Here is a 25,038-nt window from a genome sequence, read left to right as displayed (position 1 = left end):
ACAATTTGTCATTGAATTGGACATGGTGGTGGGCTACCACTTAGACAACCCCCCACTTTTTTTCGTTCTGGCGGCACCCCTAATTGTGTACAAATGAAAATTCGACCTGCACATTTCTGTACAAACGATGTGCAAACGATTGAGACCAATTCCATTTGAGTCTCGAATGATGGGGGGCTGTCTAAATGGACGTGAAAAGCAGTACTGCCAAAATACATGTAATTTGTATGGAGCACAATAGGAGGCAATGTTCATTTGAGATTTTGAAGGGCGGGGGAATTGAATAAACGATAGCTGAATATAGTACTGTGAAAATTATAGTAACTCAGATTGTGCACGCTTGGGAAATGCCATAGAGGGAATTTCGAAGCTCTAGGCCCAAGAGCCACCTCTATAATTATCACTGACTGCCATTTCAATAATGTGTTTTATGGTCTTATGTCCGTGTTCCCATCCTTCCATTCCCCCTTTAACTGGATACTTGATACGTTTTTTATTCGATTCTTTTGTGCTAGCTTTCTGCCGAAACCTTGAGTTTTGTACTCTCATCGGTTTCGAGTTAGTTAATTAAGTTTAGGATTCCCTTTCTGCATCGAGGTTATGTGAGACGTAGACTCAAAGATTATGATGAAATCCAGACACAGTAATCGTCCAAATTTTGTAAGCTCTATAGTTATCAACGTTAAAATCGGAAATGACCCATTTCTACCACTTCCAGTTGGCGAATCACCTCCATTAAGGAACCCCCTCAAGAGGAATCACTCCACTTATTTATTGCAAAAAGCAAAATAAAAAAAAATCGCATTCCTCCAAAGTTATCGGGTGAAGTAACGGCCGCTCGTATGTAAACTCATGTCCAAATAATTGTCGCATATCTATAACTCTCTTCTTGTAAGAATATAATTTGATAACAATTTCACAGGCCACTTTTAATACTGATACTATGTGTATAATCGGAAAATGTATATTTGTGGCGAATTTCATAGGAAAATAATAATAAATACGAAAATTAGGGCGAATAAAATATAATGTTGCAAAATGAAAAAAAAAGGTTTTTTTGTTTTATTGTTCTTATTTACTGTTCTTTTGACATGAAATATATGTCTTTGACGATTGTACACGTACTAACATTGTAAGAAATACCGGGCAAATTCAATATCAAATTATATTCTTACAACAACATATTTATAGACATGCGACAATAATTTTGGACATGAGTGTACATGAAGGGTAAGGGGAAAAAAGAAGGAATGTCACAAAATTACATTTTTGAGAAAACGTCATTTTAATATTGGAAATCACATACAAAGATTAGGGTTATTAAATCTTTCGTCCCTTTTTACATGGATATTTCTGCATCTACGCGTGCATGGCATATATAATCAAATAGTACCAAGAGTCACCAACAGATAGGACAAAGCACCCGATAAAGCACATGCATGGACATTCCTTGTTTTTTCCCCTTACCCTTCACATAGTAATATCGATAAGTTCCACTACGCGATCCCAACTAATACTTCCTATACCCCCGCCACACACACACTCTAGCATATGTACACACGAAAGTACCTGGTAGTATCCACACGCTTACGCCGGAAACTAGAAACACACACACACATACAGAGAGAGAGAGAAAATCTTGTTGTATCTTTATACTGAATGCACTATTACTCACAAAATCAATTAAGAAAGAAAAAAGAAAAAAAAGTTGTAAATGAAATTTTCAAATGAAATTGTTCCATAATGATTGATTCGTAATATGATGTATATGGGTTTCTTAATGGTAGTATAACAAAATGCCTTCAAATTGACCACAAAATAAAAAGTGAAACTTATTTCTCAAATTTTGTAAAATGGAAGTCTGTGGGCATTATGGGAACAGTCTACAATAACAACATATGTAAATAAATATTAATATACTTCATGTTTTCCAGCGGGTGCAAGAAAGCTTCGAATAGTGTTTGGTGTCATAATCATTAGCAGATATATATATATATATATATATATATATATATATATGTGTGTGTGTGTGTGTGTGTGTGTGTGTGTTTGCAATACTAGAAACATAACTACTTTTAAAATATTTCCTAGATGATAGAAAAACGTGATAAAATATTATGATTTCCATTGTAAGTGGACATTCTTATGCCACTTACTTGATTTATATTAATTATTTTTTTATAATGTGTAATTTTATGTGATCTCCATCACATTTTCTACATAGATGAGGTTCGAACCTGAGATGGCTTCTGTCATATTACTTTGACGGTGCAGTTTAGGAGAGAGTAAGGGGAGAGATATACACATAAAAATGATCAAAAATGACCAAATATTAGTGTCGAATCCATAGTTTTCAGGGTCGCTAAAGTGAACAGTGATACTTCCGATCCCGTTTAAATGCAAATTCGACACCCCAATTAGGAAGAGGTGGAGGAAGGAGATATATAGAAATTACCGAAAATGATCACTGTCAATGTGAACTCAATGGTTTCCGAGGTTATTAAAATGAACAGTGGCACTTCCGATGCCTTGCCTCGCAACATGGGGGTGGAGGAGATATATAAATTTATTGAAAATGACCGATATTTACCAGTGCCGAATCCATAGTTTTCGTGGTCTCTGAGATGGACAATGACACTTCTGATCCTTTTTGAATACAAATTCAGCCCCGCAATTTCGGGAAGAGGAGGGGAGAGAAATATATAAATAATCGAAAATGACTGATATCAGAGAGCGCTTTAGTAATAGTAAAAGGTGATTGACTAACGAAACATATTATTATTATTTTTTTTTTTAATTTAAGCTAACGAAGTGGATAATTGATGATTGCAATCCGTAGTCACAAGTGAGACTGATTTTGTACAGTTATTTCAAATAACTTGGAGTTTGATGCCGTTATTATGTATTTCTAATATTGGACGAAAGTATTTATATGAATTGAGTTTATACAAAAGACATACATAATTCAGTCGTTTTCCTAAAATAATAAAGGATTTGGTTATAATAATTATTATCTTACTTTTTTCTCCTGTTTTCTTTGGTCAATATTCCTAAACATATCATCATCATAGCTATTCTGCCATTATTGGCAGATAACTTCTTGCAACTGAGAAGCTTCGATGTGCGATGGTCCTCAGCTAGTCTCTTCGTCTTGACGTAGCAATTTTCTCTTTTAATATCTTCCTTCGACTACAGCCTCCTTCGCTCTCTCCCTCTCTTTCCTTCCACTATACTCTCTAGAACGTCTGTCAGAAAACAGTTCCTCTTCAGCCAATATCCCAACCAGTTTCTCTTCATCCTACTGACTATATCTAAAATTCTTCTTTTTTACTACTGTTAATATTTCTGACACCTTCTCATTCGTTTTCCGTTCAACACAGCTAATTCTCTCGTTTTTTCGCTCCATTCAATACAAGGATTATCTAATCGTGATTGAAAAGAAAATCTGACGCCTTTAGAGTGTAAAAATAATTTGGCAATTCATGGTATTTCAGTAATCTATGCTGTCTTTGATTTTCTTTCATGCGACTCAGGAGTAGTCTCCCCAGTTTGGGAACAATGGAGTGTTGAATATGTTAAAGGATATAAAAAATATATGAAACGTTGTGATTTATGTTATAAGTAGTGAAGCGTGGGCACCCATTAAAAAATAAGGGTCATCAACTATGTTGTACACTATCATGATAAGTACATGAAGGTAAACTATATCACATTTAGAAACATTGGATTTGCACATTGTATTGGCGCATTGTAGAATTTATTATCCCTTATATACAGAGTAAAATTTACCTATGAAAAGCATAAGATTTCTTAAAAGCAGGACTTGCAAGACTCTTGCAAGCAAGACCAAGACCAAGACAAAGACTGGATGTGCAAGACCAAGACCAAGACCAAGACCACCCGGGTTTTGGTATTGCACTTGCTCATCATTAATCAGAAATTTGCATCAACTTTTGTCCATATTACTGCATGATTGAATAGTGCGTACACAATTGTTCATTCATGTAGACAACTACTAACAAGGGTTCATACACACACAATGAGGTGTCATTGAAACGATATAAGCTTAACGTTACTTGTATATTCATTAGTTACGTTTGTTGCCAAGCAGTCGTTCTAAATAAATTTGAAATTAAATTTAAATGAAATATTTCACTTTAACGTCAGATAATTGTCCCCTTTAGATAAGGGAGACAAATAATTGAATGATGATAATATTTGAAATGAGAATTTAGGAAGAAACTGGAGTATCCCGAGCAAACCCACGGATACGATGTTTCCACCACAAACTTACTTGGCCGAGTATCGAACAAGCCACCTCACGCACCAGTGATAAACGCTATACCACTGAGCCAACGCTCAATAAATTTGTCTTGATATCAACAAGACCACGGATTTCCTTATATGTACAACGTTGTTTATTTTCAAAAACCTGTCCAATAAACATGGTTTTGTATGGACACGGTGTATTAGGAAAATTCTAAAAAAAATCAATAGAGTGCTCTTATTTTGACAATGGCTTTATCCTCTCTGTTTCTCTCTCTCTCTCTCTCTCTATAAATATATATATATATATATATATATATATATATATATATATATATATATATATATATATAGGTATAGATAGATAGATAGATACATAGATAGATAGATAGATAGATAGATAGATAGATAGATAGATAGATAGATAGATAGATAGATAGATATTACAATTTCTCAATGAGAATGTACTATATATCAAAATTCAAAAATGAGAGTGTGTTATCAATACATGAGTACGTTGTTACCTTTCACATCCATTCGGTATTTTTTTCCATCGAGTTCTAAATGTCCATTTCCTTCGATTTCCCTCGCCTTGTTCATCTGAATACTGGTAAATAAGACACCAGAATTATAGCCTCTAAATGGTGATGTAATATTCACAGTTCCAGATAGTTTTAAGTCATTGTCATCGACAAGCGTCGTCCATTTGCTTTCAACTATAATTACTTGCTGAGGATCGTACTGCAAGAAAAACGAAAAATTAAATGTAGGTAAAAAGAAATAACATTAATAACTTGGGTAAATACTGTGATCCAAATGCAGAGGGTACCAAATCTTCAAACTCCCTTCTAACTATTAAACAAATTCCTCAAATAATAATAATAATAATAATACAGAGCGTTCAAAAAGTCTCTATACACCTGAATTGTCACATATTCAAAGCAACGAGAAAATTATTTTACTCAAAATTTATTATATTTTATGTCATAAAAGCACTATGTACAGGGCGTAGTATATACACACATATTTTAACACACATTTTCACAGCAAATGTTGGAAATGTCCCCCATGAGCCTCCAAACATGCTTGCACACGTTTCTTCTTGTTCTCAAATACTCTCACAAGTTGTTCATGTGGAATGCCATGAGCAAAATTTCGAATATCTGTTTCGAGTTCTTGTAGCGTGTGGGGGTTCCCTTTATAAACAGAATTCTTTGCATAACCCCAGAAGAAAAAAAAAACAGGATACAAGTCAAGAGACCGAGGTGGCCACAATCCCTTTTAAATTATTCGATCTCAAAAAACCTTTTGCAGTAATCTCATGGATTGTCGAGCTGTATGTGCTGTAGGGCCATCTTGTTGTATCCAATCATTACGAATTTCGTATTCCGTTAGTTCTCCCATGAACTGGTGAATAATTTCACAATAACGAGTTGAATGTATTGTTTGTCTTAAGAATATGGGGCCGACTATTCTTCTTCTGGATATTGAAATCCACACCCCTACCTTCTGGTCATCCAGAGGAACTTCATGTATGACATGTGGGTTTTCTGCACACCACAAACATGAGTTCTGGGCATTGACGTAACCTGATAAATGTAACCAGGCCTCATCAGTAAAATGAACATTATCCAAAACATCTTCAGACTTCTCCATAACAAACCGTGTAAACCATTCACAATACTGCACTTGTTTTACACTGTCGGGAGGAAGTAACTGCTGCACCGCTCTCACCTTATACGGGATAAGACGCAGTTTCTTACGAACCGCATTTTGTGCCGTACGAACACATTGCTTCTTCCTGGGCAAGTTTCCGAAGTGGTTTATGGGGGTTACGTTGCATTGCATCCGATATGTGTAGTATTTTTTCTTCATCGAGCATTGACCGTCTACCACTTCGATCATAGTCCATTACCGTTCCAACGTCTCTAAATTTATCGATCAGTGCCCTTACAGTGTGACGATTCGGAACAGGTGTATCCGGAAACCTAGCTGCAAACTTATTGTATTGATGACAAAAAGATAAATTAATGGAAATGTACACGGTTACTGATTGTTTATTAGCTATATAGGATGTAACTCTAAATTATGGATTAATCTACAAAAAAAAAAAAAAATAAATAAATAAATAATAAAGTTTGATAACATACGCCCTTTTAACAGAAAACATGGTGACAAAAATTGTGAAACTAGTTTTTTTTTTTTTAAAATATATCTAAAATTTTAGACACTGTTGTAATGGTAGTATATTAATGAAAGACAGAGATACTAATAATAGTAATTCGTATTAATAATAATTTGAAAGCAAACATTTTTCTCCCACAAATTATTTTTTTAAATAAAAAAAATCTCTATCAGCGAAAGTTCTGAATTAACACTTGTCGTCACTGTTTACCTTACTCTGACTTGAAAAGTACTTTGAATCCATATCCGGAAATACTGAGGTTAATGCTGAAATATACCTTGGCCACTTACATGATAAATAAAAATCCTGCAAACTTTAATATCGTGCCAGAATAAAAAGGTGAAAAGATATTTCTTAAAGGATCTAAAACTGTGACTACAAAGGTGAGGCGGATCTTCACCTGGTGTAACGCCAAAGCAGGAAATTATAAGTTTAAGTGGATTTTATTTATGTTGTGCGACGAGACATAATTGGGAATGCAAGGAAGTAGCATTCCATAAGAAAATATTATTTTAATTGTAGGATTTGTATTATTAACCCAAGCGAGTTTTCTTAATACAGGATGTCCAATATGGTGGGGTGCTGATTGCTACGGGTGCTGACTGCCACAGCCAATTATTGGTGCTGATTGTCACGACGCGCTGATTGTCAATATCAAGGTGCTGATTGCCACGATGGCGTGCTGACTGCGATGAGCCTGAGAGAAAGTTGATAGACGTAACATTACCGGACGCCAAGAAGCATGAAAGAAACGTGATGAACCTTAGGATCGTGTTGTTTAGACCAACTACTAACAAAGGTAAACAGGTCTCTGTATGTACACTCATGTCCAAATTATTATCGCATGACTATAAATATGTTGTTCTAGTAATATAATTTGATAACAAATTCGCCCGGCATTTCTTATAATGTTAGTATGTATATAATCGGCAAAGACAAGTATGTGGTAAATTTCACGTCAAAAGAGCAGTAAATAAGAACAATGAAAGGAAAATAAAATTTTCTTGGCCTTTTAGTTTCATTTTATTTTACTCATTATGATTTTCGTATTTATAATTTTCTTCCTATGAAATTTGCCACAAATATACATTTTCTGATTATACACGTAGTATCAGTATTAAAAGTACTCTGCAAAATCATTATCAAATTATATTTTTACAAGAAGGCAGTTATAGATATGCGACAATAATTTTGGACATGAGTGTACTTTCAGTTCTGTCAGGGAGCGATGCGTACAAAATTGGTACGATTTATGTGTTCTCAGTTGAACTCCCTATGTCAGCATGAACTGTGTACATCTGTGCAAATTGTTTCGAGCAGCTCTTGAAAGTTCCATCAAAAAAGCACTGCTGGCTGTCCCTCAGAAAGGAAGTTCAGGAGTAAGCCCTCGCCTGCAAAGAAACTAAGGATGCCATTTGAACCCCCAATTCATGATGATTACAATAAGCTTATAAAATCCCTGTACGGTTGAGAACGGTTTGAGATATTCAACTTCCAAGTTTATATGAGAAAATGAGGATATGCGCATTTATACGCGTTAAGTACAACATAATTAGTAACGAATATTGACATACGAATTGAAAGCTATCGGAAGTAACAGAAAAAAAAAAAGTGTTTCGCAATAACTAACGGGTTTGTTAGATACAATTAGTCATTACATTGTTCACAATAACCATTGGTTAGAGATGAAAATTGGTAACTGTTGTTCTTCTGTTTTATGAAGAAATGACTCCCTTGCACCATTAACATTTTATATGTGCAATTGCGTTGCATCCGTAAGGGGAACAGTTCGCAGAACCAAAGCAAAAAGCAAATTCGACAAGTGATTCAAAAGTTATAGGCTTATAGTTTGTTCGTAACCTGCCTTGTAGAACGCAAACTGAAATAATCAAATGTATCGCGGTGATCGGAAGTTATTCGTATGGAAAACGAACTTTGATTGTTTCGTTGGTACATCATAACATCCGGATGAAGAAGTTTCATACTATGTACAAATCTCCTGCCATAATCTTTGATTGATCGGAATCAAAACACATCAAATGGATGCACAATTCGTGTACAATTCTTTGGTATCTTCTCAACCATTACGTCTTTGCCATCCGTCATGCAACTTGTAATGGACAATTTGTCTGTGAATGGACCCCAGTGATCATGCAATAGCAAGTTCAAATCATTAGCCTTCGCTATGGGAGAGAATACTTAACGCGCTGAAACGTGCATCCACTCATTTTCTCACACAAACTCCCAAGCTGAATATCTCGAACAGTTCTCAACGTACAGGAGTTTTATTACCTGTTGTAATCAGAATAAATTGGTCCTTCAAATCGCATGCTTATTCCTCTGCAGGCGAGTGCTTCCTCCCGAACTTCTCTCGACAGCTGGCTTCAGACGTATGGCAAGATAGCCCCCCCCACTTTAGAAAATTGAAACAATGACTAGGTCATTCGTTTGTACTACGTTTGTACCGTTTGTACCGAAAATATTTTCGTTTGTACTATTTTCCTTCTGGGGTTACTTGAGAGGTCAACTGGGGGGGGTATCTTGGCGCGAAGATAGTCCCCCCGATTCACAGCACAAAAAAATGAAGCACACTATTCGAAAGCAAATCGTTTGTACCGAAAAAAAAAGTTTTGTTTGTACCCTGATAGTTTCCGAGAAAGAGGGGATAATATTTGGGGGAACTATCTTGGCGCCAAGATAGCTCCCCCGTATCACAGCAAAAAAAAAAAAAAAAATGAAATACGCCGTTCGAAAGCAAATCGTTTGTACCGTTTGTACCAAAAAAAGATTTGTTTGTACTCTGATAGTTTTCGAGAAACGCGCCCCCCGTATCACAGCACAAAAAAATTGAAATACAACATTCGAAAGCAAATTGTTTGTACCGTTTGTACCGAAAAAACAAGTTTTGTTTGTACCCTGATAGTTTTCGACAAAGAGGGTATGACATTTCGGGCGGGGGCTATCTTGGCACCAAGATTGCCCCCGTATCACAGCGCAAATAATTGAAATACATAATTCGAAAGGAAATCGTTTGTACCGTTTGTACTGAAAAAAAAAGTTTTGTTTGTACCATGATAGTTTTCGAGAAACAGGGAATAATATTTGGGGCGGGAGGGTATCTTGGCGCCAAGATAGCCCCCTCCCGCCGTATCATAAAACAAAAAATTGAAATACACCATTCGAAAGCAAGTCGTTTATGCCGTTTGAATCGAAAAAAAGTTTTGTTTGTACCCCGATAATTTTCGAGAAAGAGTGGATGACATTTAAGGGATTATCTTGTACGCAAGATAGACCCCTAATGTTTATTTTTTCTCTGCCCATTAATAAGCATTATGTGTTTATTCATGTGAATTTGTATATTTAGAACTCTGGTTGTACATATAAAAATAAAAAAAAAAACTTGTTGGGTAGTCTTTCGTAGTACTTATCACATTTTACGTACAATTATAAGCAAAGCATCAAGTAAAAGAGCACTTCAAACAGTCTTTGCTACAAGTGTTCAATGTGAGATTCATTCGTCACACGGCACACATCTAGTCGATAGGCGAGAAAGGTCCATAAACTTTCCGCGATATGGCACAAAACACATTCAATTTAGGGGAGTCTTGTTTCAAGTGTACCATCTCCTGAGGATTTGCTGACTGCCAGATACAAACATTATGAGTGTTCACATTAGCTCTTAGGTGAAATGTCGATTTATCACTGAAGACGACACGATCCAGAAAATCTACATTGTTATGCAGCAACATTTCACTTGCGAAATTGGCACGTAAACCGTAGCATGTAGGCTTTAGACCTGTAGCAACTGCAAACAATAAGGACGTAGTTGCAAGCGTCTCCTTAATATTCTTCACACAGACCGTTGCACTGTACAGATTCAGTTTTTTATTAAAACACCAAAAACTTTCTGCTCTCTAGTCTCCATCTTTGCTGCTTGCTCTTTCTAACGGCAGACAGAAGAAACAAAGCATGTACATGCGTGCGTATTGAGTTGCTCTTTCATTTGATATAATATTTATAATTGTAAGTTAATTTTAATAGACACTACAAAGTTTCAAAACCCTAATATTAATTTTGAAACACCCTGCATTACTTAAAATTGTGTCATCCTATATACATGTCTTTTATATACATATCATCAGAGCCGGTCCTAGTCAATTTGTCGCACCATGCAATGGCATAATTTGCCGCCTTCCCCTTTCTCCAGAAAGAACAAAAGTTAAAAGTCATGATTTTAAGTATGCTACTCCAGCATGAACAACAAAAGTGAGGGTAAGTGCAGTTGCACTCAGAAAGGCTTAAATACTTACTAAAAATGCAATCCCGTTGTGCCTGTTTTTTTTAAATATTAATCTATTATGTTAGTGAAAGATAAAGTAAACACACCTGCAGAGGAATTATGGCAATCCTTTTTATATAATTCACTATCGAGCTTCAATCTCAATGTATCAGTTTGCAATTCCAGTGCAACTAGCTCTTTTATCTTTATTTCTTGATTTATCTTCTATATCTGTTAACATTAAAAAAAAAAACTTGTTTCTATCTTCAATGATACGGAACTTGTTTCTGACAAAAACAAGACTAGTTGTGATATCAAAACTGTGATAACTTACTAAATGGAACACATATTCACTACTATTCGAGAATTGAATTCTTGAATTTGGTAACAATCAAGCAATTTGTGCTCGTATTTATTCGACCATTTGCTTTAGCATTGTCCATGTGGCCTTAAACTAATGCAACCTAAACATAATTTATGAACGTAGTATTCAAATGGAAGGTCAGCTTAGTAAATGTAACTACCATCATCATGAAGTCTGTTTCCAACAAGAAATATTTAATTTTAATAATATACTTATGACAGATTTTGCCGGACCATCCAAATTTGCCGCACCACGCAAATGCACGCGTTTCATATATGGTAGAGCCGGCTCTGCATATCATATATATCTAGTCGACAAATTATTTATATATGACCTTTAGAAAAATACTATTAGGGAAATTAGTATTTCTTTTCACCTTTAGACAAGTTATTTGAATTTTATACTGGGAGCACGGTGGCTCAGTGGTCGAGCGTTCACCTCTGGTGCTTGGGGTCCCGGGTTCGATCCCAGCTTCCGCCAAGTGAACTTTGTGGTGGACAAACACCGTGCTCGTGGGTTTTCTCGGGGTTTCCCGTTTCCTCCCACTTTCTTCATTCCACCATTTCACTCATCTCTCATCATCACCGTCTCCTTTAGCCTAACCGGCATAACCGTGGGACGTAAAACTTAAAGATTTCATTTCATTTTTTTTGAATTTTATACTGTTCGTGACATTATTTTCGTACTTATTAAAGGAATGCTTTCACGAAAAATCTAAATTCCATTTCTACTTTTATTTCTTAGTTGATATTGATGGAAACTGCTAAAACCCGAATTGTTAATAGGTATGGCATTCATGTAAATTGTAAAATACTTGTAGCGTATCATTATCTAGCGTTTAATTTATATTGCATTTTACGGTGATTATACCTACATAAAAATATTTAATACTTAAATAGACGTAAGATGCGATACAAATGACTATTTGAAAAAAAAAGGAAATTTAGAAAAAAACGGGGGGCAATGTTTTTTTAAAAAAAACGTACATTTGTGAAAAAAATACGAACGTTTTTTTTTAGTTTACAACACTATATATATATATATATATATATATATATATATATATATATATATATATATATATATATATATATATATATATATATATATATATATATATATATATATATATATATACGGAGTGTTCATAAAGTCCGTTGCCACAGTGTAACTCTTCGAAACGACTGAGAATATGAGAAAAAACACACACAAAAAACACGTTTTTAATTATTTAAGGGACTTCAATTTTGAGCTATAAAAGGTCTATCCCAGACACTCTCATATAGGGGTACCTGGGGTAAGTTGAAAATTTTAAATGGCAAAAGGGGTCTAGTAATATATCGTTGGAAAGATTTCGACAAGAGAAATGTTTTGACGAAAGTTTCATATCCTTATATTGACCCCATCTAAAATGGCGGGGGTCACATTTTCTGTCCATAAAGTCCGTTGGCACCCAGTTTATCTTCGAAACGACTGCGAATATGAGAAAACGCAAAAGCACATTCGTCATTATTTTAAGGGATTGAAATTATGTTCTAGAAAAGGTCCACGCCGTATCTCCCAAACAGGGGAAAGAAAGTAAACTTGAAGATTTCAAACGACAAAGGGGGTCGAGTAGTTTGAACTATCTCGACAAATGAACTTCCTGGTTTAAGTTCTCAGATTGCTAGTTTGCCGCAATCTAAACTGCCGCTGAAATCAAATTTCAGATTGAAGGCCTTTGTTGACTTTTAGATATCTATGGCTTGTGACTGGGGTGTTTCTACCTTTTTCCTTCTCTTTTTTAATTTACTTTTAGAAAGGGTGTAAGTATCGTAAATACTTTTGTAAAACGAGAAAATGATAAATTACATATTGGGCAAGATTTCTGTGAATCATGCCTTTAGTTTCACAAACGGAGGCGCATATTGGTTGGTTATGCTGTATTGCTATGAGAGTAAGGTTTTAAGAAATGATTATTTCAAAAGTAGGACTAAAGAATTGTGAAAATGTGGACATCAGAAAAAGGGATCAGTATTACCAGAGTGTAGAGAAGTGGTAATCACTACAGCTCTTACACAAGTAGGACTACGTAGTTTTACTGATTGAAAATTAAACAACCCGCATACACAGTCCCAAATTACCTTCACATTAGTTACATTCGCGTGAATAAACCTTTGCATGAACATCTTAATGTGCCACTTGTTTGTTTTGAGGTTTGCTTCTAGGCGCACCAGTCGAGGCAGAGTTGACTACTCTGGCTGACTGTTCGGCCAGGCAAGTTATCAATTTGACAGCGTTGAGTTTATTTTGAGGTTAGCGTCCCTTTTAGCAGCGAGACCACATGAGACAGGACCTACTGATAATCGTAGAATCGGAAACACTGGAGCTCCCGCCGGGAATCGAACCCGGGTCTCAAATGCAAAGAATTCCCGCACCCATGGGTCAATCCATACCAAGTGGTCCATAGGTGGTTGCTCGACCATCTCCGAAAATTATAGAACTTTCAGTGTGACGAACCTTGTGTATTAGAAGGCTAATAACATCATTCACGTTGTCGTATGTACAAGTATTTCTGAATGTCGGCCATCTTTGTTGTCGATGGAGTGCCATTTTTTTTCCATTTGCAAGCGATTACGAAAACTACAGTTGCTCCGGACGTACGTATCAAACGAACTCCAAATAAGAACGAATGTTTAGAGGACAAACTAAGGTACAAGCAGAACATATCGTCCCTTTCCGGCATTAATGCCGTAAGCGACAATTTGAAAATTTTACAGGAGAGCCGAAAAACTAAAATTTTGATGGTTTTTGTTGTATAACTTTTTTGTTTTCTGAACTATTTTCGTAAGAAAAATACAGCTAATATAATTAAACAAGCTCCGTCAAATTGAACACTGACGTATATAATAGCTTCAATATATTCACTTTTTTTTTTTTGCTTACTAACTTTTTAACAAATCAATGCTTCAAACGACATTCAATCAAATGTATTAATGCATTAAGACACACGGTGACATGGTGAGATTGCGTTAAGCGACACTTAGGGAAAAAAATAAATGGTAATAAATTGCTGATTCGTTAATTGAAGAATGTATACTGATCGGTAAAATACTGAACGCTTCTTGAAATAATTCTGCTTAAAATCAATTAGCCAAGAAAAATGTTTTGGATTACCTCTCCTTTATATGTAAAAATTAATCTGATATTCTGAATGCTTAAGTTAATAATAAATGACACCATTATTTAGTTTTCTCATTTGTTTTTAGCGTTACTTTTTAATTTCTTAAAGCGTAGAATATTGCAAATTATTACTGATTTGTTAAGCTTATTGATCAATGAAAATTTGCGTTATACATTTACTAAATAAATGCAAATTGTCGAAACTTCAGAAAACTGTAACTTTATCAGACAGCATGTTTCAATCTTGAATTTCTTCTTCGGTGTCCTCTTCATCTGTCTCAGGGAGGGTATCTCTTGCTTCTCCCGTGTGTGGCAACTGCTGGTAGAACCCGTGTAGATGTTTTGGTAGAATATTCTGATTACACAATTTGACAAGATCCTGGCCTTACTGATAGTGATGGCTGCCGCATAAAGTCTGCTTGGCTACTTTTATCTTGGTGGGCAAAGTTTCAGTGTAAGATACACTGCGTCCTTAGTCACTGAATACTTCACGTTACAAATTCACTATATTTTGAAAAAGCGACAACTCTCATTTTTGACAGCAAGAAAGGTTCCTCTGACTCATGTTTCTTACCACTGAAGATTTGCTCTGCTGAAGTAGATCAATTTCTAAAATAATCATGCTTCAATAATTCAACATTATATGGATGTGGCTTTGTTCTCGCCATTCTCATGACGGTAATCCACTCGGAAGGACTTTCAATGTTTTGATTATGAGATGGTTTCTCAATTTGACTATGCGCACTGTCCACAGTCATATATGTGTGACCCAGTACCAAATAATTGATCTGGATTCGTTTCAAGTTTTTGGATTTTTCTAGTTCATATTTCAACATGTTTTTAATAGTTTTATTTTTGTTTTGACCGGCACAGTTATCGCAATACAGGATTAAAGTTGAAACATTACCTCGTTCGTCCACTACATCTTTATATCTCGAAAGAATGGAAGCGATTTCATTCGATCCTCATTTACCTTCGCTCTCACTCCATACATGATTGTACGCATTTCTGCTTTTTGATTCACATATCGAGAGATTTATACGGAATACTTCCGTGTGTAGTATAAAAGCATGGAATCGCCATGAGGTACGCTCAAAACTTGCTGCAAACCGAAACTTGCGACAAATGTTCCTTCCTGGCTACCACTCAAACCCTGCTGGTTTTTGAAACGAGCCTTAGTTGCTTCTTTACCTTCAACATGTCGGATGTAATCAGCCTTCTCTTCTTGTGTTATGTCTGTCTTGTTGGTAAATGCGATACATTTCTGGCACTTGTCCTTTTTGGGTCTATGAAACCCAATGATGAATTTTGAGTTTAATATACCCCGAAAACCTCTTTTACTCCCAGGGATATTTCCTTCTTCGTTCATTGCACGTGAGTAAATCGTATAGAGATAAGTGACGTTTTGGAGATTCTCGGGAAGGTACAGTCGTGTTGTTTTATTTCTACAGTATTGGTAAGGCACTGCAGGAAGTCTTTGAATGAATTCAACAACGAGCTTCCCATCTCGTTCGGATGTCGCATTGGGGCGAACTGAGTGGCGTCCTCGACCATCAGGCTTTGCTGAGCCTTTAGTAGATTGTGTAACAGTGTAATTCGCAAACCTTTGTGAGATATCTAATGTTGAGAGCAAGACTTGAAGGCAAACTCTTCTATAGCCTTCACCTTCGTTAACAAAATACTGAAAAGATTATGCCCGTGGGCATTGGCGTATTTACGATTTTGTTTCGGGAGGGGCTTAGCTAATTTTCGGGGAGGCTTTGCCTGGAAATGTGAAAATTCTGCAAGATATTGCATTTACTTTACTATAGTAAGTAAGATTTCGGGGGGGCTTAAGCCCCCCTAAATACGCCACTGCCCGTGGGCTCTATCCCTGAATCCTTCTTCTTTCCACTGGAACTTGTCTGGTAGCTCCTAAGATCCAATTCCTTTGATCATTCGGTTTTAAAGAACAAAAGTGTCTAAATAAGTATTGGCGCCTCTCTTCCGAAATATCAGGACATTTATTTGGGCAAGACTTGCATTTGTTTGGTTGCATTTGTTTCTTCCCACTCTTTCTTGCCTGTTTTTGCTGTAGGTTTGGCCACTTTGCTTTAATTGTTTTTTTCTCTCTTTTTGAGGAGTTTTCTTATTAATTCTCAATCCCTTTTCCCCTACGATGTTTTTTTCTGGTGTAAAAGTAATCTTTCTATTTACAATCTTCATCTGTTTCCTAGCACCGCTTTCCTCGTTGTAACCATCACCTGAATTCAACTTTGCAGCTGAATTTTCTGAAACTCTTGTGTTGTGCCCGATCAATTAGTTGAGTTTTCGGAAGGGCAAGCCTGGTTAAGTATGACATTATCATCAGAGAAATAGTTTAAATAGTTCAGTCCCAAACTTCTTCTTCTTCTCAAGTTCCGTTTCTCAGCGAAATAATGTTAATCTCTTTCTCGATTCCTTTCTAAAGTCCCCTCTTCATTCGGGTTTAGGGTCTCTTCCTCTACTACTGTCTCATGATGCTTGTTTGGGTTTTTCCTCCTTTCTTCGGTCGTCTCCTCATCTTCGTTTAGGATCCCTTCCACTGCTACTGTCTCCTGATGCTTCTTTGGTTTCTCCTTCCCTTCTTCAGTCTTTTTCTCATTTTGGTTTAAAGTGTTTTCTACTGCTACAGTCTACTGAAGCTTGTGTGGGTTTTTCTTCCATTCTTCAGTCTTCTCATCCTGGTTTAGCATCTCTTCCACTACTATTGTCCCATGAAGCTTGTTTGGGTTTGCCTTCCCTTCTTCAGTTTTTCCTGATTGTGGTTTAAAGTCTCCTCCACTGCTACTGTCTCCTGATACTTGTTTGGGTTTTTCTTCCCTTCTTCAGGATCCTTCTCATCCGGGTTTAGGGCATCTTCTACTGCTACTATCTTCTGCTACTTGTTTGGGTTTTTCTTCCTTTCTTCAGCCTTCTTCTCATCCCAGTTTAGATCATCTAATCCTTCTCAATTCTGATGCTTGTTTGTTTTTCTTCAATCTTTCTCTCTTTTTTATACGTGTTTAGGGTATTTTCTACTGCTTCTCTCTTCTGAAGCTGGTTTGGGTTTTCTTCTCTTCTTCAGCCTTCTTCTCATCCGGGTTTAGGGTATCGTCTACTGCCACTCTCTTCTGAAGCTGGGTTGGGGTTTTTCTTCCCTTCTTCATTCTTCTCCTCATCCGGGTTTAGAATATCTTCCACTGCTACTCTCTTCTGAAGCTGGTTTGGGTTTTTCTTCCCTTCTTCAGTCTTCTTCTCATCCAACTTTAGTATCTCCCACTGCTACTTTCTCCTGATGCTTGTTTGGGATTTCCTTTCCATCTTCAGTCTTCTTCTCATCCAACTTTAGTATCTCCCACTGCTACTTTCTCCTGATGCTTGTTTCTGTTTTCCTTCCCATCTTCAGACTTCTTCTCATCCGGCTTTAGGATATCTTCCACTGCTACTCAATTCTGATGCTTGTTTGGGTTTCCCTTCCTTTCTTCAGCCTTCTTCTCATCCTGGTCTAGGGTCTCTTCAATTGCTGTGAGTAAGGCCCCAATTTTCATGATCTCACTCTTCGAACAGTTAACTATATTGTAATATGTCTCGTTTGGTACTCTCGGCTTCCTGACTTGTTCTTCAACTTGCTGTTTGGTTAAATTTAAAATCTTCCTACCATGTGAAAACTGAAAGCAGAAAAAAAAAAATAACCCGACCTAAAAAAATGTGATAAAAGTAATATCTTTTGTAGTGCAAAGTAATAGTTTTAAAAGCTTTGACTAATAGTACCTCCTGCCTATTAAATAAAGCTGACTTTTGAAGTTGGCAGAAATAACATCCATTAAATAAATTAGGTAGTTATGATTTCCATTGACTTGAAAATTCAGCTATAAGTAGTAGACACATGGTGATGCAAGTCGAAGCTTTAATAGATTATTACTCTACTATTTTTATCACGCTATTTGAAATCGGTTTCATTTTTATATAATTAACATTGACAATTTGTTACCTGGCCGGTGCGATAGGGACAACTTGCCTGCCTGTCTTTCAAATAGCATTGGATAGGTCGAACGTGAGCACAAACCTTGTTCTAGCCGGTCATCCAAACTGAGGATTTCCGTGATATTCTTCAGTCTTAACAGGCGAATGTCGGGACGGCACCTTCTGTAAGGCCAGAGCCGCTGGCTTTCCACATCCTTGCTCTCCATTCTTCTCCGGTCTTACCCTTAGTTTCCTAAAGGCCTCAACTAATTCACATTGCTAATTAGTTACTAAAATAAATCTTTCTTAACAGCTAGATTTTATATGCACAGAACGATCATTACAATAGGAATAAATATCGATAACACATAACTTCCACGTCATGACCAGGTAACATAGAAGACGCACACGGCTACCAAACATAATAGCACGCAGCTGATGGCCGTTATGGGCAAACAAAATTATGTGAGTAAATTTTGACTAGCGCAAAGTGTTGGGGCACAAATAACTGCTGGCAGTACACCTGAGACAGTCGCATTTGTGGGATGTTCAAGCGCTACCGTGTCATGGTTTTACCAACAATGCTCATGACGGTCAGTCATCCGCCAAGCGATCACACTTGTATCAGTTACGTGCGGTGGGCAGAAAATGAACAACGAATAGCACTAACGTATCTCACCACAGGCGTATGACAATGGAGGAATTGACGTACCTGTACAATGTGGGCCAATAAATTCTACAACAAATTTCAACCATGACCATGTCACATACCTTACATCCGTTAGGGTATCATAGCTGTAGGCCAACACTATTACAACAACACAGAAATAACATAAGGCTGACACGGACAAAAGCAAATGGATCATTGGACAATGGATCAATGAAAGTAGTAAGTCCCGCTTTTCACTGAACCATGTCGATGAGGTTGCTGGAAACAGCATGAGTATACGTCTCTGGATTGCAGCATGGTAATTTAATACGACGGTGGGTGTTGTTTATTGTCTGGGTCTGGGAAGCGACGCGTATTTCTTACTCTATTGCACTTTTCATGGCGCAAGATATTGCAACCCATATTTCCAAGTTCAAGAGAACAGCGCCACATTCTACTTAACCCATACTTCTGCACCAAAATATGAAACCTTAAAATGGATTATACGACGTTACACACTGTTATTGCAAGTAAAATAGCAGTAAGTAGCTATAAGAATATTACTGTTTACTTCAGAAGTGAGGCTGAGAGCCTCTTACGTATATTTTTAAGATAGCAAAATTGATGCAAGGAAAAGTATTTGTTCTTAGCAGGTAAAGAGAACTGCAACAAATACTGGAAATCATTGATATCATTACATCAAAATTGTTTCAAGCGACTCCGAACCAACTTCAAGCTGGCGCTTACTACACTTTTGCCGTGAAATATTGTAATAATCATGTTCATACCACATTTATTTGTTCCAAGTACGAAAATAATTTGGTGTTTGAAACAATCTAGGCTAGAAGTCAGTTTCTTTGTTTCATCAGAAACATTTATACAGTAAATACAAACGACTGAGTGTTACATACGACATTTTTGCCTCCAGTAAGTCTAATTACACCGTGTAAGCGACATAGCGGTAACGGTTAAAGATAAAGACATGTCAATTAGACCATTCGATGCGCCTTAAAATTCTGAGCCAAAAACTATAAAAAAAGTGAATTTCGAAAAAAACTGTCGCTTACTGCGTTAATGCCGGAAAGGGACGATATACTCTTGCTATGCAGGGCTGCAAACCAATACACGAAATCAATAGGAAAAGTACAGAAAATTACATTTCAAAGGGGCTGTATTTTGGAATGCCTTAAAGTGTGTAGTTCATAAATTTTGTGCTGAATACTATTGCATGTAAAGAGTCAGCAGAAATATCCACAGCTATGACACTACTGGCATCGTAGATTTATGTGGGTCCGAAAGTTGAAGTTTGTGATTTTGATGCCACTTTTGGGGCGTAACATCTCAGGAGGGTAAAGTGCTAAAAATTGCTGCTGAGGCCACAAAGGAATTCTGTATGTGAATAAACTATTGCAAAAAAAAAAAAAAAAAAAAAAAAAATCATGGCTGATGTTACATGGAGAAAAACATGAGGACATGGTAAAACCACGAAGAATGCATTCGCGGGACGATGGTCTTAACCCTAGAAGTTTTAAATATTTTGATATGTTTGATGCTAGATCTCAAAAACTACCCATGTTTCAGCAATTAGGCCCGCTTTTGTTAGCATTCAGTTGTTCAAAACTTGCGAGTAGCATTTGTTCCATCTTTATAGCTCCATGATCTTGGCCCCGTCTACAGAGTGGGCAATTTATCTTGACCATCCACCATAACGGACAAACCAAACGACAGAAAAAAGTGAAACTTTGCACGAAGCAACTATAAGAAGTGAAACATCTTTGTATGTATTAAACAGAAAGAGACGAAAAGCAGTGTTCCCAAAACAATATAAAGTTATATTTTTCAAATGGCACTACGTGAGATTATTACATATTTAAAATCAAAGTGTCAAACGTAAACTTAAAATACCACGTTTGTTACTCAGTGTTGCAAACTGAGGATGTTACAGTATCACAAACATATAAAGTTCGGAAGCCTCTAACGCAAATGCAGCATAACGGAGATGCACAGGATAATGTACATCGAAAGTATTTTAGTGTCGGATACCATGGTCATGGTATGACTTGTTTCAAATGAATAGTAACGAAGTTACCAGGGTTTGAAATTTTTTGAAAGCATTTATTTCTAAAAAAAGATGTTTAGATAAGTACCATATCTAGTTACTCGTATGGTTTGTAATGGATGTATAAGTTTTTTTGCCGTTTACAGCACTTCGATATCTCAAACCGTTTCGGAGATATGATAAACATTGCTGAAGTTTGCAACACTGCTTAAATCTTGTATACTAATTGCGAGAACTTGTAATTACAACTACTAAAAGCTAATTCTGTAATGCTATAGAAGAGAAGGAGAACAACAATCATTTTAAATATTTTCCACAAATACCACATTTTCGGCAGGACAGGATAGATAAGGTAAAGCAACCTTGGGAACACATTAACTCCCGTAACTGGAATTGGATTTTAATGATACTTTGCTGATACATTTAGTGCCTTAATACCGCGATCATATTCGATGATGGATGTCGTGGGTGCAAGGGGGTGCTAACCCCCTTACCATATAGATGTGGCAATGATCATGGAGCTAGAAAAATGGAACAAAAGCCAATCGCAAACTTTGCGCAACTGAACACTGACAAACGCCGGCCTAACTGCTGAATCATGCATAGCTTTTGAGATCTAGCATCAAACATATAAAAATATTTAGAACTTTTAGGGTTAAGACCATCGTCCAGCGAGTGCTTTCTTCGCAGTTTTACCATGTCCTCACGTTTTTCTCCATGCAATATCAGCCATGATTTTTTTTTTTTTTTTTTTTTTTTTTTTTTGCAATCGTTTATTCACATACAGAATTTCTTTGTGGACTAAGCAGTAATTTTTAGCACTTTGCACCCCTGAGATATTACGCCCCAAAAATGGCATCAAAATCACAAACTTCAACTTTCGGACCCACATAAATCTAAGATGCCAGTAGTATCATAGCTATGGATATTTCTGCTGACTCTTTACATGCAATAGTATTCAGCACAAAAATTATGAACTACATACTTTATGGCATTCCAAAATACAGTCCCTTTAAAACGTAATTTTCTGCACTTTTCTAATGATTTCATGTACTGGTTTCCAACTCTGCATATTTATTTCGAAGCAAGAGTATATGTTCTCCGTGTACCTCAGTTTGTCCTCTAAACATTCGTTCTTATTTGGAGTTCGTCTGATACGTACGTCCGGAGCAACTGTAGTTTTCTTAAACGCTTGCAAATGGAAAAAATGGCACTCGACAACAAATATGGCCGCCATTCAGAAATATTTGTAAATACGACAAAGTGAATGTTATTATTAACCTTCTCATACACAACGTTCGTCACACTGAAAATTTTATAATTTTCGGAGATGGTCGAGCAAACAATTTTCTCCATCTTTGGACCACTTCAGATGGATTGACCTCCATTTGACAAAAACAAGCTTAAGACAGCTGTAGGCTAACGCAAGCAATTAAAAGTACAATTGCCTATCCTGTTTGGGCATTTGGATGTTCTTTTGCTTCGAAACTTCTACACTTCTCATATACAAAGGTGAGTCATGTGTTACAGTGCTCATAAATTTTAATATTGTTGTAGTTCTGTCTGTCGTCGAGTCGAATCCATTCTTCATACAGACGAATGTAATTGGGTGCAGTATTCCAATCAATACTGAGATGAAGCAGTGAACGCTGTATTTTTCTTAAGATATTTATCAAGAATAGTTTGATTGAGCTTGTGTGTGAGTTTTCTTGTTTTGCTGAATATTTTCTTGCAACATTCATAATGAAAATGAAATGAAATCTTTGAGTTTTACGTCCCACGGTTATGCCGGTTAGGCTGAAGGAGACGGTGATTATGAGAGATGAGTGAAATGGTGGAATGAAGAAAGTGGGAGGAAACGGGAGAACCCCGAGAAAACCCACGATCACGGTGTTTGTCCACCACAAAGTTCACTTGGCGGGGGCTGGGATCGAACCCGGGACCCCAAGCACCAGAGGTGAACGCTCTACCACTGAGCCACCGCGCCCCCAACATTCATAATGAATCGTACCGAAGGAGCATGATCTGCTGAAGATATATTTGCAAGACGATTTAAAATGAATTTTATCCCTAGTTTGTAGCACATAATTTCAATCACTTAAAATAATGATGAATGAGCTTTTTTGTTCTCATATTCGCAATCGTTTCGAAGATACACTGAGTACCAACGGATTTTATCGGCACGAAATGTGAACCCACGCCACATGGGGTCAGCATAAGAACTTGAAACTATCGACGAAATATTTCCCTTGTTGAGATCTTTCCAACGATATATTAATCGTCCCCACTTGCAATTTAAAATTTTCAACTTGACCCTAGATACCTCTATATGGGAAACTCTGAGGTGGACCCATAGCTCAAAATTCAAGCCCCTTTAAATAATGACGGGCGTGTTTCTCCGTTTTCTCATATCTACAGTCGTTCCGAAGATAAACTGAGTGGCAACGGACTTTATAGACACCCTATATACATATAGAAAGAGAGACAGAAAGAGAGAGATGTGTGTTTGTCTGTGTGAATTAGTTAAAATTCTCGTTCTTTGCACGAGAAGAATACGTTTATGAGACAGATTTGAATCTCCTTTCTCCTTAGAATATATATTTCAATGAAAGTGAAATGTTGAAAATACAGATGCTCACGTCCGTGAACTTGCCCCACCCCACTTTGAGCACTAACGATAAAATTAGTGTCAATAGTTAATGCATCGTTAGTGCTTCTTAGTGCACCAACACCTAACGTTAGTGCTTAATTAGTGTAGGAGCTACAAGCAAAAAACCTTTCGGGGGGCAAGTTCACGCTGTCCCCAAACTTCAAGCACTAACGAAATAACTAGTGCCATTCGTTAGTGCATCGTTAGTGCTTCCTAGTGCACCAACCCGTGTCGTTAGTGCTTCATTAGTGCTTCTACAGCCAAAACAATGGTACACGCTGGCCCCACCACTTCAAGCAATAAGGGAAGAAATAGTGCCGTTCGTTAGTGCATCGTTAGTGTTTCAAGAAAATACTAAAAGTTTCGTTAGTGCTTCACTATTAGTGTAGATATAGCCAATTATATGTCACGAAACTCCCATAAGAAATACGTGGGGAATTTTTCATTGCGTCAAATTACCGCCAAATACCCAAAAAAATATTGACCTCTGCTAGTGCAATCATCAGTGCATCGATAGTGATTCTACCTGAAAAACCGCTAACGTTAGTGCTTCATTACTGTAGGAGTTATAAATAAAAATCTTTTGGGGGGGCCAAGTTCACCCTGCCCCCCACTTCAATCATTAACGATAAAATTAGTACCATTCGTTAGTGCATCGTTAGTGCTTCTAGATAATACTAAAAGTTTCGTTAGTGCTTTAATATTAGTGCGGTTATGGCTAATTACACGTCATGAAACTCCCATAAGAAATGCTTGGGGAATTTTTCATTGCGTCGAATTACCGCCGAATGCAAAAGCACTAATGATTTCTTGTAGTGCAATCCTTAGTGCATCGTTAGTGCTTCTTAGTGCACCAACCCTAACGTTGGTGCTTCATTAGTACAGGAACTACAAGTAAAAAACACTTTTAGCTTAGCGTGAACTTGCCCCCCCACTTTGATCACTAACGAAAAGATTAGTGCCCATCTTTAGTATATCGTTAGTGCTTCCAGAAAATACTAATAGTTTCGTTAGTGCTTTATTATTAGTGTAGATATAGCTAACTGAAAGTCACGAAACTCCCATAAGAAATGCATGGGGAATTTTTCTTTGCTTTAAATTAGCGCTAAATTCAAAAGCACTAATGATATATTTTAGTGCAATCGTTAGTGCATCGTTAGTACTTCTTAGTGCACCAGCCCTAACATTAGTGCTTCATTAGTTTGGGAACTACATGTAAAAAACCCTTTGAACCTAGCGTGAACTTGGCCCCCAGTTCGAGCACTAACGAAAAAATTATTACAATTCGATAGTGCAACTTTAGTGCTTCTAGAAAATACTAATAGTTTCGTTAGTGCTTCAATATTAGTGTAGATATAGCCAATTATAAGTCACAAAACTCCCATAAGAAATGCATAGGGTATTTTTCATTGCGTTAAATTCCCGAACGTAATAGTAACCATTACACTAATAGAAAAAATA

General features: G+C 36.7%; 1 protein-coding gene across 2 annotated transcripts in view; it reads right to left on the bottom strand.

The window, feature by feature from the left end:
- Window positions 1-25,038, bottom strand: part of Apoltp (Apolipoprotein lipid transfer particle) — a 6,186,292-nt gene that overhangs the window by 2,961,909 nt on the left and 3,199,345 nt on the right. For both annotated transcript variants that reach the window (XM_081762641.1, XM_081762640.1), the window contains exon 31: window positions 4,791-5,007. In XM_081762641.1, coding sequence (XP_081618767.1) covers window positions 4,791-5,007 — 217 coding nt within the window. The remainder of the gene's footprint in view (window positions 1-4,790; window positions 5,008-25,038) is intronic.

Source organism: Thermobia domestica, chromosome 6 (assembly GCF_964235325.1).
Source record: "Thermobia domestica chromosome 6, izTheDome1.hap1.1, whole genome shotgun sequence".
Classification (NCBI taxonomy): domain Eukaryota; kingdom Metazoa; phylum Arthropoda; class Insecta; order Zygentoma; family Lepismatidae; genus Thermobia; species Thermobia domestica.
This window is presented reverse-complemented; position numbering and strand designations above follow the sequence as displayed.